A 16,470-nucleotide genomic window follows, 5' to 3' on the forward strand; every position below is an offset into this window, starting at 1 on the left:
AGGAAGGCTCAAGATGCCGCTAAGAACACAATCCAGTACGCCAAAAGAGACAGACGACGACAAAAACACAGAACTCAAGCAAGCACCGTGGTCTGCAGATGGCCTAAACGCAAAGAAAAAATAATCACAATAAAGATCAGTCTATTAAAATTAGCTGCTGTTCATAGTGCATCTACTCGTTTCAAAGAAGTAGGTTCTTAAAGATTTATCGAATTGTCATTAGGTAATTTGTTTTCATTTGTCATCTCAAACAGCTTTTGGTAGGGAATTTTTTTCAAAAGCAAATATACTGCTTTCTCTTTTAATCTGATCATTTTTATGAAGATCTCTTGGAAAAAACAAAGACTTTGTATGTTGGTCATAAAAAAATGTAGAATTTTGATCTTTGAATTCTGCTGACGCACTGTAGATGGGAAAGGTTTTTAATAGGTAGTAGAGGCTATGTTTTTTATTATTAGCGTTACAGTGGATCCCGTTTTAACTAATCTGCTTGGGACAGGGCCTCTGTTCGGACAATAAAATGACTGGTTACATTGAAAATATTAAAAGGGCTTATGCATCATTTATAGTGCAGTACTATATTTTCAAGTAAGATGTTTTGTTATGTTTTAAACATATTAAGCTTATAAAGTTGTTTTAAATTACAGTAATAAATACCATATGTAACGTGACGGTCTGCTATGATATAAAATATCAAATCCAATAGCTGCATTTTTCACTTCACAACATTCTCTTCGATAAAAACAAATTCTGTCATTAAACTATCGAAAACAATAATACCAATAAAATGAACTTAACACATGAAACTGAATTTACTGAAAGTAAACCAATGCGGGTTTGTTTTTTTTTTTTTTAAGTCGTATAATTTCCTCAGCATCCATAGCAGATGATTCTCTTTGCTGCTCAACCGTATCCCAAGCTTACCAGAAGCGATAATATTCACAGAGTCAGTTGGTTAAGAGGGCGTGAACTATTTTATTATTAGCTGTATAAAAATCCGATCATTACTGTGAGATCGGCCTCCAGCCTTCCTCCTCTTGAGGAATGCTACAGGAACTGCTGAAGAATGTGTGCTGTTATTGTAGTAGAGATTTATAAGTAGGCTGGATCCCTTTGCTATTTCTGTCAGACCAATACGCTCCAGTCCTCCTGCCAGAGTTTCTCCTTTCTTCCTGCTCTCTATGGGATATGGTAAAATCCTTGTAAGTTCTGAAGGCAATATATTAATTTTAGTTGTGTCTTGCAGCCACAGCAGAAGCTCACACCCCAGGAGCGGCTTAAGAAGAAGATGCAGGTCCTGCTGAATCGTCAGTGTGAGTACATTTCATGTATGTGCATACACCGTAAAAGAACTTTGGAATATGAAGGAGCAGTGCAATAAGAAAGTGACAGAATGTTATTTGTGAGGTGGAAAGCAAAAAGGGACCTCTTGTCGGAGAAGTAATATTTTCAGTTGCTAGCAAATTAAGTGGTTGAGATCGAAAATATAAATATTCGGGTTTTTTTTTGTATTATAATAGAGTGTTTCTTTCTCTGCCAGCTGATATTGATTTTAAAAGTGATTGGAACCGAAACGAACTTGATAATAATGTTAAAAGCAGTCTATGTCAGCCTTCTGAAAAAGGACCTCTTGTATAGTAATAGCCACGTAACGAAATACCCCAGAAAGTAAATATCGCCGCCCGATGCTCTTCTTTTCTCTATTTTGTAATGGTTGATCACTGCTGCCAACCTGCCTGGTTACATATTAAAATCACCAGACATAACCAAACAAACTAACCTCAATGTAAACACCGATAATAAATGTTTCCCTACCCTAGTAAATGATAAAAGTTAAGATGAAATAAATCAAGATATTCATAATTAAGTCGGTTTCCACGCTCAATGAGAAATTTAGGAAATAAACACCCTTTCTCACTCAAATTAATGTTACATATATCTGTCTTTATTTTGATATGCAGTAGGCGTACTATAACCATATTCTTGAAAATAGGGGCGTGTTAAACGATGCAATTTGTTTAATAAGTCTTTGCAGTGTGATTTTCGAAAGTCCAATGACTTCCCTTTCTTTTGCGCGAACATTTCCTTCTCTCTTCAATACCGGTAACCCGTAGCCTAAGGAGAGAGATTGGGCATATTTTCAGCCTGCAGGCTGGTTATATCTTCACGGTTATCAGGAAACATATAGGAATACTAATGTGCCAAGCTACGTGAACGGAAATTAGGTCAGCTTCAAGCTCACTGCAGAATTGAATATTAGTTCTACTATCTACTTCTATCGTTTTCACATACACCGAGGTGCCAGTATTTCGTCCCGCAAGAGTTCTTTATGTACCAGTAGATCTAGACATGAGGCTGGAGTATTTGAGCACTTTCAAATACCGCCGAACTCGAATCTGCCAACATGAGCTAGTCATACATTCTCTCCTTCACTCGCTTAAAATAATGTTAAACATTTCCTGCCTTTATTCTGATTCTGATGTATGCATTACTATAACTGCATTCTTAAAGAAAGGGGGGAGGGAATATAGATTGAATAATTCATTGCGGTTTCTGCAAGTTCAAGGACTTACCACATAAGACATATGTCCTTCCTTTTAATAATAATGCTAACAGCTTTACATCCCACTAAGAACTTTTACGGTTTTCGGCATTTGGCATTTTAAACATATTTTCAGCTTACAAGTTGGTGTATCTCAAGCTTACAACATTACCAGATTTTTACATATATATTGGCTTAAATCACATGAAGACAGGTTGTGATGCAAGAATTGGATAGGAAAGAGGGCTAGGATTTAAGATGTAAATAAGCGTACAGACACAGCACTAGCCTGAAATGAAAATGACGGGCAAAAAAAAACTTCAGACCTGCCAACTGTGGGGTTCGAATACATCACCATCTCCTGAAACCAAGCTAACAGCAATGTGATCAAACTGCACAGCCAGTTCACTCAGTTTCCTATGACGCGTAATAGGCCTACCACATGGGCGACCCACTTACCTGTATATGGATCTTCAATTCTTCAATTATACATGTATGCAAAAACATTATGCACCTTAGTAAGAGGTACTTCCCTAGTTGGTTCTCTGATTGGTGCACGTATAACAAATATGTTTGGGAAGAAATACTTTTATTTTATATTTATTTATATCATAAAGAAGTCATGTTGTCATAGCAAAACGAATACGCAACGAAGAAATGAATCCGAAGAGATAAGCATTATTTACTGCATTAAATATTAGTTTATTTACATGTTAAGCGATATGTAGTAGTAATAACAATAACAACAACAAACGTGTGCAATAAGGAAAAAGGAAATAAATACAAGTAAATATAAATATAATTTACAACATTTAGAGCCATTCCATGGTCACTGAATTACAAAGCAGGGGTATGAATAAACAAACATAATAAACATGAATACTAATATTTAAAAAGCAAAAAGCAAAGTCATCTCCGTACAAACCATGAAAGCCATTGGAAAGGGGGAAGGTGAAGGCTTCCACTATCCATGACGTTGGCACTTGGTGGGGTGGGGTGGAGTGGTTAGCTCAACGCATGACCGCCTTTGCCCCCAATAGTTAACTGGTACTCATTTATCATACGCAAAACATTCCTTCCAAATTACGTTAAACCTCTGTCACTCATTATTATTATTATTATTATTATTATTATTATTATTAATAAATTGCAAATGGGAAATACCCCGGTGGCAACGGTCACTTACAGTAATGTGATAATAAAGTTAACATAATTACCCAACTACAACAAAGAAACAAACAAACAAACAAACAACAAGAGTACAAGAAGCAGATATATGGAAGGAAAATATAACAAGAATTACTGCTAGTTTAATATTCTAAATCGAGCAACATCATATACAAATTCACACACAACTTAAGTATTTACAGTGCTTAACAATTTGGCTTACAATATTATAGGTTGACCTTACTACTAGCTTAACATTATAAGTGATAATAAAGTGAAGTTAAACCGTAATTACCCTACAACAACAACAACAACAACATTACAACAAGCAAGAAATACTACTAATTAAACTTTCTAAATCCAGTGTCATTATATACATATTCACACACAACTTAAGTATTTCCAGTACTTAACACTACAAATTACAATACTATAGATTGAACTTACTACTAGCTTAACACTACAAGTGATAATAAAGTTAAATCATACCACCCAACAACTACAACAACTCAAGTACAAAAAGGAATTCCATGGAAAAAAATATTACAAGAAATACTACTAGTCATTCTAAATCCAGCATCATGTACAGTTTCATACACAATTTAATTATTTCCAATACATCCGTATGCTGGTTTCTGGCCCTAATTTTATGCTTATGATAATTTCTCGATAAGTATGAGGGAGGTTAGATAGATAGATAGATAAAGAATGGGTGAACCCTGCCTTCGCAGGGCTCCACACGTAGGTCTGTGAAGACCCTTTGTGTCCCTTAAACGGGTTTGCCTAGTCCAGACCTAGTGCTCCTATAAAGGATACCAGTGCCCGGATGTTGGCATTCCTGATGTCTTCCAGGCTCACAAAATGTGAGCCAAGGTATCGATGTCTAGTGCTTGCAAGAGCCTCACACTGACATAACACATGCGCGGAGGTCTCCTCCTCCCTACCGCATCTTCTACACATCGGATCCTGACTGATTTTCATGATGTGTAGGTGTCTCTGTAAGGTATTGTGGCCTGTCAACAGTCCAACTACCATTCGCATTCTGGTCCTATTCAAATTTATCAGGACCTTTTTATAACTTTGGCTAGGCCCTTTGATAAGTTCACGTGCCTGCCTTGCTATAGTTAACCTCTTCCAAATGTCTTAAGTGAGACTGGTTTGTCCACTGGGATATTACCAGTTTCACGCTTCGGAGTGACACTCCCAGGAAGGGCTCTGGTCCTATAAAAGGACCTTTTGAGCCTTGTTTCGCTAGTTTGTCAGCTTCTTCATTTCCACTGATACCTGTGTGCCCAGGGACCCGTAATAGGGTAACTGAGCTAAATTCACACAGCTGATCTAACATCCTTTGGCATTCCCATACCATTTTTGATGTTGTTTTAACTGCACATAGTGCTTTTAACGCTTCCTGGCTATCGCTGCAAATAGTGATACAATGAGGGAGGTTATAACCTATTCCTAATACAACTCCAAGCAGCCCTTCCCGTATAGCTCTTATAAAGACCACGCAGGCGAGCTCTAGTTCTTCTAGATTCAAGACTTTCCCAATTAATGGTATTCCTTCTATACCCAGTTACGAAACGCATCGCTCTTCTTTGAACTTTCTCTAGGGAATTTATTAAACCAACATGCAGATCCATATTCGAGAATGGGTCTTACAACGTATTTATAAGGTTTATTTAAACCTACTAGGGTGGTGAGCACATAAATAAGAATTCAATGAAAGTATTTTCCTTCTGGACCTTCATGCCAGACAGATTTTTTTTTTAAACAAATTTTTTTTCACTATAATATGATTTATCTATAGAGCAAAACCGCTATGCAGTGTGCGTATCATAGCAATCGAGATGGAATTGGTAATGTACTATGTATCTGTAGAGCCTATATACGACTTTTTACAATTACTTCTAAAGTGAATTTCAGCTGTGTGACAACGCTGAAAAGACTATGGACTTAGAGATTGGCATTCCTGAAGAGGGTTTTCTACACTTTCCCATTTTCACACATTGATTCAAGAGTCTGTATTGACTTGTGTCAAAACCACTGTATTCTTCCGAAAACCACTGATAGGGACAGGTTTGGTTGTGATCCACCGAAAACAAATTATAATGACCGGTTAGGTAGTGATCCATCGAAAACCACTGATTGTCGCAGGGTTAGGTTAGGTTTGACAGGATTTGTAATTGAGCGACTGTTGTCATTGAAAAAACTGTCGTGACGACTGAAGGCAATAAACATAAAACTGAATCCATTGGTCTACAAAGTTTTCATTCAGTAGATACGCTAGGAACTGGCGAACCAAAACCGTACATACAAAGTTTACAGGAATCAACAAAACAGGATATTAATTCGTGGTACTCATTGTTCTTTAAAGAGAAGAAATATCCTGTCAACAATAGCTGCAGTGAACATGCTTTTTCACTATTATTGTCTGGCCCCATGGCTAAATGGTTAGCGTGCTGGCCTTTGGTCACAGGGTGTGGGTTTGATTCTCGACAGGGTGGGGAATTTGAACCACCGTTGGTTAATTTCTCTGGCACGGGGGCTGGGTGTATGTCGTCTTCATCAACATTTCACTATTATTGTGTAAAATAGAAACTTACTAGTTTTGACAAGTACAGTATGTTCAACAGCGACTCCTGAATGATGACGCGCAGGATGTCCAACCTCACTAATCTATGTTCCAGACTATTTCTACTTAAAAAATTGTATTTGTCCTTTAATGTGATTTTGCAATTTTTGCTGAATATTTATGTGGCTGAAATGAAGGTGGATAAGCTACATGGTCTCCTTTATATAGGAAGAATGTATCGTGGAAATTAACTCAATTTCGGTTTCATGTACATTACAGTTTCACTAAGATATATTGATAGTAATTCAGTCATGTACGACGACGATGTATTTCATGGTAAAGACAGCTGCCTCTGTGGATCAGTGGTAGAGTGACGGCCTCCGAATCCCAATATAGCGGGTTCAAACCCGGCAGAGGTAGTCGGATTTTTGAAGGGCAGAAAAAAGTCCATTCGACACTTCATGTCGTACGATGTCGGCATGTAAAAGATCTCTGGTGACGCATTTGGTGTTTACCCGACAAAATTCATTAAATCTCAGCCACAGACGCCCAAGAGAGTTTCGGTTTACTCGGTCTGCCATCTAGTGGGCCTAGAGTATAACGGAACGTCAAAATTGACGAGCAGACAGCCAGATGGCGTCAACTTGAAATGTCTGCACATGGTAGCTGAGGCCATACGATTATTATTATTATTATTATTATTATTATTGTTATTATGGTAAAGACAAATTACTTTGCAATGCTATCTATCTTAATGGTAATGTACTATGTACCTCTACTAGTGTAGGCTACTGAGTGCTTGATTCGAAGCAGTGTATCGATTCATTCAGTGTCCGAGTGAATCGATTCACAGGAACGGCAAGCTCACGGCACACAAATCATGCACAATCACGGCTCAGTGAGCCACACGACACACACGGCTCCTTATAGGCACACTGGACACTGGCGGGGAGTCGAGCTTTCGCTGCAGTGAGCCACAGTGAATCATGGCACACTGAAAGAATCGTACGCAGTCATGGATCAGTGAGACACAACACACACATGGTTCATTATCGGTACACTGGACATTGGCGGGGAGCCGAACTTCCTCTGAAGCAATACATAGAGTCATGGTACACTGAAAAAATCGTATGCTATAATGGACTCTCGAGCTCAGCTCATTTGAAAATAATACCTATTCGCATCCACTGTCCTCTTCTTACAGGGAGTTTTAAACAATACATGGATTTATTTGCAGTGTTAAAAAGATAGAACACAATTCCAAAGTACCTAGGTTGTAAGTAGGTAGTCAATTAGGTTATTCTAATTACTGTATTAGTTTAATCAATCAGTATCTTTATAACTAGTTGACGTTCGACAATTACTTAAACTCAGCTCTCTAGCCTCCACACCTGGCTGAGTGGCTCAAACGGTCGAGGCGCTGGCCTTCTGAACCCAACTTGGCAGGGCCGAGCTCAGTGCGGTGGTATTTGAAGGTGCTCAGCCTCGTGTCAGTAGATTTACTGACACATAAAAGAGCTCCTGCAGGACTAAATTCCAGCACCTCGACGTCTCAAAAAAAACCTAAAAGTTGATAGTGGGACATAAAGCCAATAACATTATTATTTAGCCTACCCTATGACTATGAGTCATGCTCATGACCACTCGAAATTGTCTGTTTTATATTTGGAAGAACCACTCGGTATTCTCTTAGTTTGTATGTCGCATCATTGCACAATACTTCAATAATCGAATCACGAGGTTACCGATGTACGTGGACAGTGAGTATGTAAGTAGACTGATGCAATAGATTAAATAAATGATGTTTAATCAGAAAACCAGTGGGCTACTGTACATCTCCTGTAGCCTATACAAAATATGACGATTTTAAAAAAGCCTCTGCTGATAGAAAAAGACATTTTCAAAGATGACCGAGTTAGCTGGCCGTGCGTTTAGGGTCGCGTAGCTATGAGCTTGCATTCGGGGAATGGTGGGTTCAAATCCTACCGTCGGCAGCCGTTAAAATGGTTTTCGGTGGTTTCCCATTTTCACACCAGACACATGCTTGTGCTGTACCTTAATTAAGACCACGGCCGCTTCCTTCCCACTTCTAGCCCTTTCCTATCTCTTCTATCCTCTTTGTCGCCATAAGACCTATCTGTGTTGGTGCGACGTAAAGCAAATTGATTTATATTTAATATGTGGGCTACTTATTGTGTACACAGGTATTTTTATATGTAATTCTCTCTATATATATACAGTATACGTGAGTTGTGACTTTCAGAGAACTGTGGAAAACCATTAGATAGTGTATAAAATTTAAGTTATGTCAGTATTTTAACAGGCGTACAATGTTTACATCGTGTATTGGTGACAGAGTGCTGTCTCCCTCTCTCTCTCCCCCCCTTGCCCGCTCCTCATCACATTGCGCCACAGCAGTTCTAGATAATTCCACTCCGATTGGACACTGATCCCCACCTGCACATCTATACCGCCCTGTAACTTGTAGATACACAATTCCCACAATTTTGAAATGTAACTTCGTTATATCAGAAAGGACGGGGCAATCAGAAATGTATTATTTCCCAGCAAAGTTATAACATTCTTAATCTCATGGAATGGCTCTTACAATGGTACAGCTAACTCCTCGGCTTCTCTTCTTTCTTCTTCTTCTTCTTCTTCATCTTCCTCCTCCGATTCACTGCTTCCATGATGAATGACTAGTTCCTCCACTTCAGGAAGACCTCTCACCTCATTATTGTAGAACTCGACAATCTTCTTCTCAGTGTGTTTTACTTCATTTCTCCACATCTCTGCTGTCACCTATAAGATATATTGAAGTATCACAACCTGACAAGTATATTATAAACTCCACTTGCATATATCCAATAAATAACATTTCCACTTGGCCTACCTGATCAAGAGATTCTTTCCACACAGCTGTAGCTCTGTCCAATCCGTGACCAGGTCTTGAAGCCACTGTTTTGTTATAATACTGTTTTGCCACAGACCATACAAATTCGATGGCATTGAAAAATGAGTGGTATGGAGGAAGTCGTAAGACAGTATGGCCTTCACTGTGCAGCATCTCGTCAACAATGTACCTGGTTTTAAAGAAACAGAGAAATATTGTTATGCATACATGAAAGTCAAATACACGAGTGTAAACAACATTATCTAAACTTATGTTTACGTGCTTCTGTACCTCTTTAAGTGACTTCGATTCATATTACACAACCTTTGCAGCTCATCTTTTGTGGCATTTTCTGGTGGAGAAACTCCATTCTGCCTTAACCATGACTGTAAATTAAAGGAAAAATAAAAATTAATTTCTGTAACATCATTAAACATCATTCAGTAGAAGGAAATATTCAATTAAGTATAATTACCACTAATTGATCCTTCCTCCATTTCGTTGTTGGTTGATGCTCAACAAGCTTACAGTGATATGGTGCATTATCCATTACAATAACACAGGGTCCTATATTTCTTAATCCTACGATTAATTGCGTCTTCACCCACATCTGAAATTTCTCGCTGTTCATAGCACCATGGTAATCCTGATTTCTCTTCAAGTTTGTAGCAAATATCAAATCAGCACCTGTAAGAATTTTAAGTTTTAGTATGAAGTTATTTGTTCTAAAAAAAGTATAGGCCTATTAATAAAAAATGTGATTTCTGTTGAATGATACAAAAAGCTGTCTGATTTTAAGTAAAACCAACTACTGTGTAGCAAAGTCACCTGATGATGAAGTCAATTAATTACTACTTACACTACTTTATCGTAACATCTCTCATGAATGTATCTCCATTAGTAGGCCTATATCTGGATTAGAAGTCCACGATCACTTGCATAAAAGATATAAGTATAAACACCCATTTCAATACCTTAGAACAAATGTAATTGCTGCGAACACTGAACCTATATCAGGCAGTAAGAAATAAGAAGCTTGGAAGGTGTTCAACAGTCAGGTATCAAGCACTGATTCAGGTGGAGATTGTCGAATGCAGAATAAACATAATAAATAGGCCTACAATACAAGTAATTTACTGATACAAATATCCAGTAATATTATATGAAAATACACTGAGTAAGTTTTGATTGAAATACCTCTCTAAGGTTAATCATTGGCCTAAAGTGAATACCTGCAAGTCTTTTTAATAACAGTGGAGAAGTCAAAATCAAAAACCACGTACAGAGCTCAATGAGCGGTAAGTTATAATGCCACTTCCGACCTAGTGCCAGTCAATTTCAATCAATCAGTCACCACTGATCTGCACTTAGGACAGAAGATGTAGTTTCAGGGATAGGCCTAGTATTTTCTTCAATAATTGCAAAGAATTTGGAAATTTATTGAACATCTCCCTTGGTAAATTATTCCAATCCCTAACTCCCTTCTTAAAAAAAAACAAATATTTGCCCCACTTTTCATCAACTTTATCACTGTACTGTGATCTTACCTACTTTTAAAATACCACTGAAACGTATTCGTCTACCAATGTCATTCCACACCACCTATCCACCGACAGCTCGGAATATACCACTTAGTCCAGCAACTTGTCTCCTTTCACCCAAGTCTTCCCAGCCCAAACCCGACAAAATTTTTGTAACGCTACTCTTTTGTCAGAAATCACCCACAGCAAATCGTGCTTCTGTCTTTTGAACTTTTCCAATTCTCAAACCAAGTAATCCCAGTGAGGGTCTCATACACAGGAACTGTACTTAAGTTGGGGTCTTATCAGAGACTTATGTGCCCCCCCCCTGCATCCGTACTACAAACCCTAAATACCCTCATAACTATGTAAAGAGAGATCACCTCACTACAATAAAATGAAGTAAAATAAATTAAGAACATACCAGGTACAAAGCCATCCTTCGTTCCAGCATGAACAATAACCAGTCTTCCTCCCTCAGACACAGGTCGACGAATTACTCCTTGAACATCATGTCCAGATTTGTGTGGTTTATTCCAGGAGTATGTGGGTGACCCTGAAAGACAAATGCACAATTGAAACCAAAGACACCTGATGAAGATAAATTATTCCAAGATTTTTTAAATATAAAATGTAATATATAACATATATATTCACCATTCATAAAAATCCAAGTCTCATCCAAGAAAACAACAGGTTTTGGTTTCTCACTGTCCTTATTACGCATGTATTCCCTCAGAAAACAGGATCTCTTAAAACAAATGTCTTCATTTTCTCTAACATACGCATAGGGATCACCTTTACTCCACACAAACCCCATGGCCTTCAAAATTCTTCTTAATGATGTTTCGGAGCCCTTGTACAAATAAGTGTCATAATTTGCTTTCATGTGGTCGAAAACCTTTCTTACAGTTACGACTTCTCCTGTGGGAAGAAAAAAGAGAGTTACAAGGGACTCAAAAGAGCTGTATGACAATACATGCACAAAACATTTCTGGGAGCTTATCTCACCTGCGTGCCAATTTCTATAAATAATGTTGCAATAGATTCCTTATGAAGTCACCTTACCTTTATGTAATTTATCATAAATAAACCTTGCTATCGCTTCCTTAGAAAAACTGTCTATGCCGGTCACTGGATGTTCACGCTTTCGGCGTTTACCTGGTGTAGAAAATTCAACTCCCTTCTTGAAATTTCCTATTACTTTTCGGACTAAACCGAAACTACACTGTAAGAATACACACACAGAAATATATTACATACACATATACCATAAGTCAACATGAATACACAAAGGTTAAGTCTACGAACCGTATCGAAGTCGACACAAGACATGGTACCGGTATAGGCCTAGGCCTACATGATCAGGTTAGGTTAGGTTCAGAATGAAATACTGCTCCTTTTCAACTGATTGTCATTATGCCAGAAACTTATCATAGAAACAAGATAAAAACGAACACTTACCCCAGTTAATAATGAAACTCTTGCCATTAGCTTCGTATCACTACGACTGATACCTTCTTCGTCGTCTTCCTGTTTCAATTGCTCGTAGCAATGTACAAGCATTTCTTGACCTGAAGCTTGTAAAGGACGTAACCTTGGTTTCCTTTTCGGAGGAGTTTTTGCAGATTTTTCTTCCTTCTTAGACATCCCAATCGAATTCTGTTCGTATAAGTATGGGACGAAATAGGAACGTAATTAATAAAATGATGTGCTCATCATTTCACACAAACTATGTTATTAAATGCATTATCCGAACATGCCACAATTCTACTTACCTGGTATTAGCCAAATAGATTTACAATCCCACAGAAAAAGAAAATATGCTTTAAATATTCTCGCAAATGTATCGCTAGTGACTTTAGAGGCAATGCGGTGGCAACACACAATTCACGCTAGAACAGTGACTGAACGTTGCCAACGTGCCAGATTAACGGTAACAGTAAGACGTCGTATCGGCAAGTAGGGTCCCTAAACTGTATGGTTACCGACACTGAAAAAGACCCAACAGCAAGAAAAGTCACTATAAACCAATACCTTAATATTACAGGGGAGAAAGGGTAAGGTTGCACCCTTAGTGTACGTCCTTACACGGAGAGGACTATAGTTATGGGGAAATAACATTGGCCCGACAAGATGGTCCTTTTCTAAATCTCGCTGCTGCATATGCATTGCTTCACAAAATAGCCTCCCCTGAATTCTAGTGGCACATTAGGGAACTTGGAAGAGCGTTGTATGAAAGAGGAAGGTTTTCTGTATAAAATAATGCCTGCCACGACAAGATGTCCCTTTTGGTTTGAGAGGTATAAATGCCGATGGGCATTACCAAATTGTAGTTCTCTTTCTCCCATTCGGCATTTTCTTTATGTAGCCACACTCGGATAGAGAATCTACTCAAAATTATAATAAAATGAATAAAATACGAAGTAGAAAAATAATAATAACAATAGAAATAAAGAATAGAATAACATGAATTAGGCAAATGAGCGTGAACACAATAATAATAATAATAATAATATAAACAGGAAAATAAAAATAATAAAATAAATATGGGGAAAATAGAAAAATATCACAGTAGCGGCGTTTCACGTCTAAGCTTTGGATATAAGACAGTTAAATTATCAAACCACACGCAAGGGAATCATAACTTACAGGCCTAACAACGACAACTAAGGAAGGATTGTGGAACGTGTTGTAAGCCCTATTTAGGTCCACGGGAAGGTATGACGTTATGGGGAAGAAAAGGTTCACAATGTTCACCCTCAACTCTTACTTATTGACAAAATGAAAGGTACAATTACAAAGGAACAAATAAATGAATTGCAGATTGCTGATACTTAACCCACTAAAACAAAGGATAGACTTACAAACCAAACTGGCTCTACGGATACGAACGAACTTTGGCATAGAGGTTCACACTTAAGTTATGGTAAGTTCACAGACTTGAAGAAAGTGAACCAGTTACTGAAGCCAGTTGCAATGGAGATGCTGAGGAAGAACGTAACAAGCTAAATGCACCAGAACCAAAGAAGAGGCTGTGCTTAAAAGAGCTTTAACCAGTTAATGTAAATTAATGTTAACTTAAAAACCTATATCATTTGAAGAAGGACATGTGAGAGGTAATAATTATGTAAAATTTGTTTCTTAAATATGTAAAATTTAACTGGTAATGTTGTAAAACTTTAAAACGCATTTTCTCGAAACACAGTTTTTCCGTCACAAATATTCAACCTGCCATAAATGCTGGACAAGAAAGTATCGATAATTCAAAATTCCCATGTCGCTTTGCGCCTCACACACAACCTCACATATTTTTCTTCCAATAACTAACACAAGTAAACAATAATACTGAAGAGCCCACACATTTTTAGTGAAGGTTGTCCCTTCTTCACTCTACTTTGGTAGTGTGTATGGCTCCTCTGACACGCTGTATGTGCTTGCGATAAGTATATTGGCATCATCTTGAGGAAGGTAGTCCCATTTCATCTGCACAACTCTAGTGAAGTCTGGGAGTGCCCCTGTAGGTCGTAGATGATCAATCGTCCGGCGAATTTATTGGCCAATTCATATGGTTGATACCCGCCTCTCTCATGAAGTTCTTCACTGATGCTTCCCGATGAGATCAAGCATTGTCGTTGATGAAAATTAATTCAGTACCATATTCAACCCTAAAGGGTTATATCAAAGGTGTGTGATGGCCATTGTATAATTCCTGTCTAAAACATTACACCACCACCTCTTGAACATGCTAGGACTTTCGTGTGTCATGTTGAGCACATAGTGAAATATACTTGTAGCACTCCCTGTGCCCATGTGTTTCCATTCGTACATCTAATTCGGGCAAACCATGTGAACAACGATTTTGAAGAATCTCATGGACCTAAATTCCAGAAGAATTAGAAGTTGTTGTTATTATTATTATTATTATTATTATTATTATTATTATTATCCCATTTGGGAAATATCCCCATGTCAATGGTCACTTACAGTAGTGTAATAATAAAGTAAGGTTAAAACATAATTAGCCGGGCTGAGTGGCTCAGACGATTAAGGCGCTGGCCTTCTGACCCCAACTTGGCAGGTTCAATCCTGGCCCAGTCCGGTGGTATTTGAAGGTGCTCAAATACGTTAGCCTCGTGTCGGTAGATTTACTGGCACGTTAAAGAACTCCTGCGGGACTAAATTCCGGCACCTCGGCATCTCCGAAAACCGTAAAAGAGTAGTTGGTGGGACGTAAAACAAAAAAAACATTATTAAAACATAATTATCCAACAACAACAGCAACAAGAGTATAACAAGTAATTCCATGGAGAGAAAATATTACAAGAAATACTACCAGTTTAACATTCTAAATCCAGTATCATCATATGCAAATTCACACACAACTTAAAGTATATCCAGTGCTTAACACTGCAAGTGATAATAAAGTAAAGTTAAAAGTGAAAGATTGAATCCTCTACACTTATTGGCTTTCTGAAATTGCTGTTCTGTTTTCACTGAGCAAGTGGCTGCATGGTTGGGGTCACATAGCTATCAGTTTGCATTTCGGGAGATAGTGGGTTCAAACCCCTCTGTCGGCAGCCCTGAAGATGGTTTTCAGTGGTTTCCCATTTTCACACCAAGCAGATGCTGGGGCTGTACCTAAATTAAGGCCATGGTTGCTTCTTTCCCACTCCTAGGCCTTTCCTAATCCCATCGTCGCCATAAGACTTATCTGTGTCGGCGCGACATAAAGCTATGCACGCATGCTTCCTCATGGGAACGCGTCATGGTGTAGGAGACTTCTATTCTCAGTTTGAGTTCGGATCAATATCAGAGTTGCTCCTGCTCCTCAAGGAGCCTTGTTGTTTCTTGGGGTAAGCTCCTTTCATTTTCGACATAATGTCTTAAATTTATTAATTTCTTGGGTGGAGGATTTTTCCTATCAATTTCTTCTACAGTAAGGTTTTTTTAAATTCCGTTATTATTTGATAGGGTTTACGTTTGCGAATGTGTGCCCACTTCACTTTCAACTTCGTTTTAGTTTCAAGCTGCCTTTTTAACCTCACAAAATTTTTAAAATTTTCAATGTAATTATCAGGTAGCATGGACTTGTAGATATGGGCCTATCCCAAAGTATATGTTAGAAGAGAGGTATTCACTTTAGGTTTTTTAGTCCCTTCAGCACAACCGTGTCAAAATCCATTCTGCGTAGAGGAACGGTCATTTATTTCTCCTTTTCAGAAATTTTTAACATTTCTTTTGAGGTTTTGATTTTTTAGGTTATTTAGAAAGCTGTGTAAATTGTAATTGGTTTTATTCTTTTTGTTTTGTTTATATAGAAAAATGTATTCTTTTTATTTCACTTTTGTTAAGGTTTGTTAATAAATAGGTTTCTTTGGAATGTGACTAATGGTTTTGAGTTTCACTCCATATAAGTTTATGACCCCTCTTCATATCCATTATCTTTTACTGGCACGTAAAAGAACTCCTGCGGGACTAAATTCCAGCACCTCGGCATCTCCGAAAACCGTAAAAGAGTAGTTAGTGGGACGTAAAACTATTATTATTATTATTATTATTATTATTATTATTATTATTATTATTATTATTATTATTATTATTCTTTAAGTACATCATTTGTACTTTTGCTTCAGTGACTGCTTCATCTGCAAGGGCAAGATGTTTGAAGTCAGTGATGTTGGTCCTCTCTGTGATCCTTTTATTATCTCATCCATTACACAGGGCACTAACTATCACAACTGACACATTTTATACAGCATTTTTACTTTATTGG

The 16,470-nt window shown here is 37.8% G+C and overlaps 1 protein-coding gene across 1 annotated transcript in view; it reads left to right on the forward strand.

The window, feature by feature from the left end:
* LOC136883095 (CLK4-associating serine/arginine rich protein) overlaps positions 1–16,470 on the forward strand; it is a 108,735-nt gene that overhangs the window by 75,053 nt on the left and 17,212 nt on the right. Inside the window, exon 13 of the mRNA XM_067155274.2 lies at positions 1,247–1,313. Within this exon, the coding sequence (XP_067011375.1) occupies positions 1,247–1,313 (67 nt within the window). The remainder of the gene's footprint in view (positions 1–1,246; positions 1,314–16,470) is intronic.

The sequence above is a fragment of the Anabrus simplex genome, chromosome 11 (genome assembly GCF_040414725.1).
Source record: "Anabrus simplex isolate iqAnaSimp1 chromosome 11, ASM4041472v1, whole genome shotgun sequence".
Taxonomy (NCBI): Eukaryota; Metazoa; Arthropoda; class Insecta; order Orthoptera; family Tettigoniidae; genus Anabrus; species Anabrus simplex.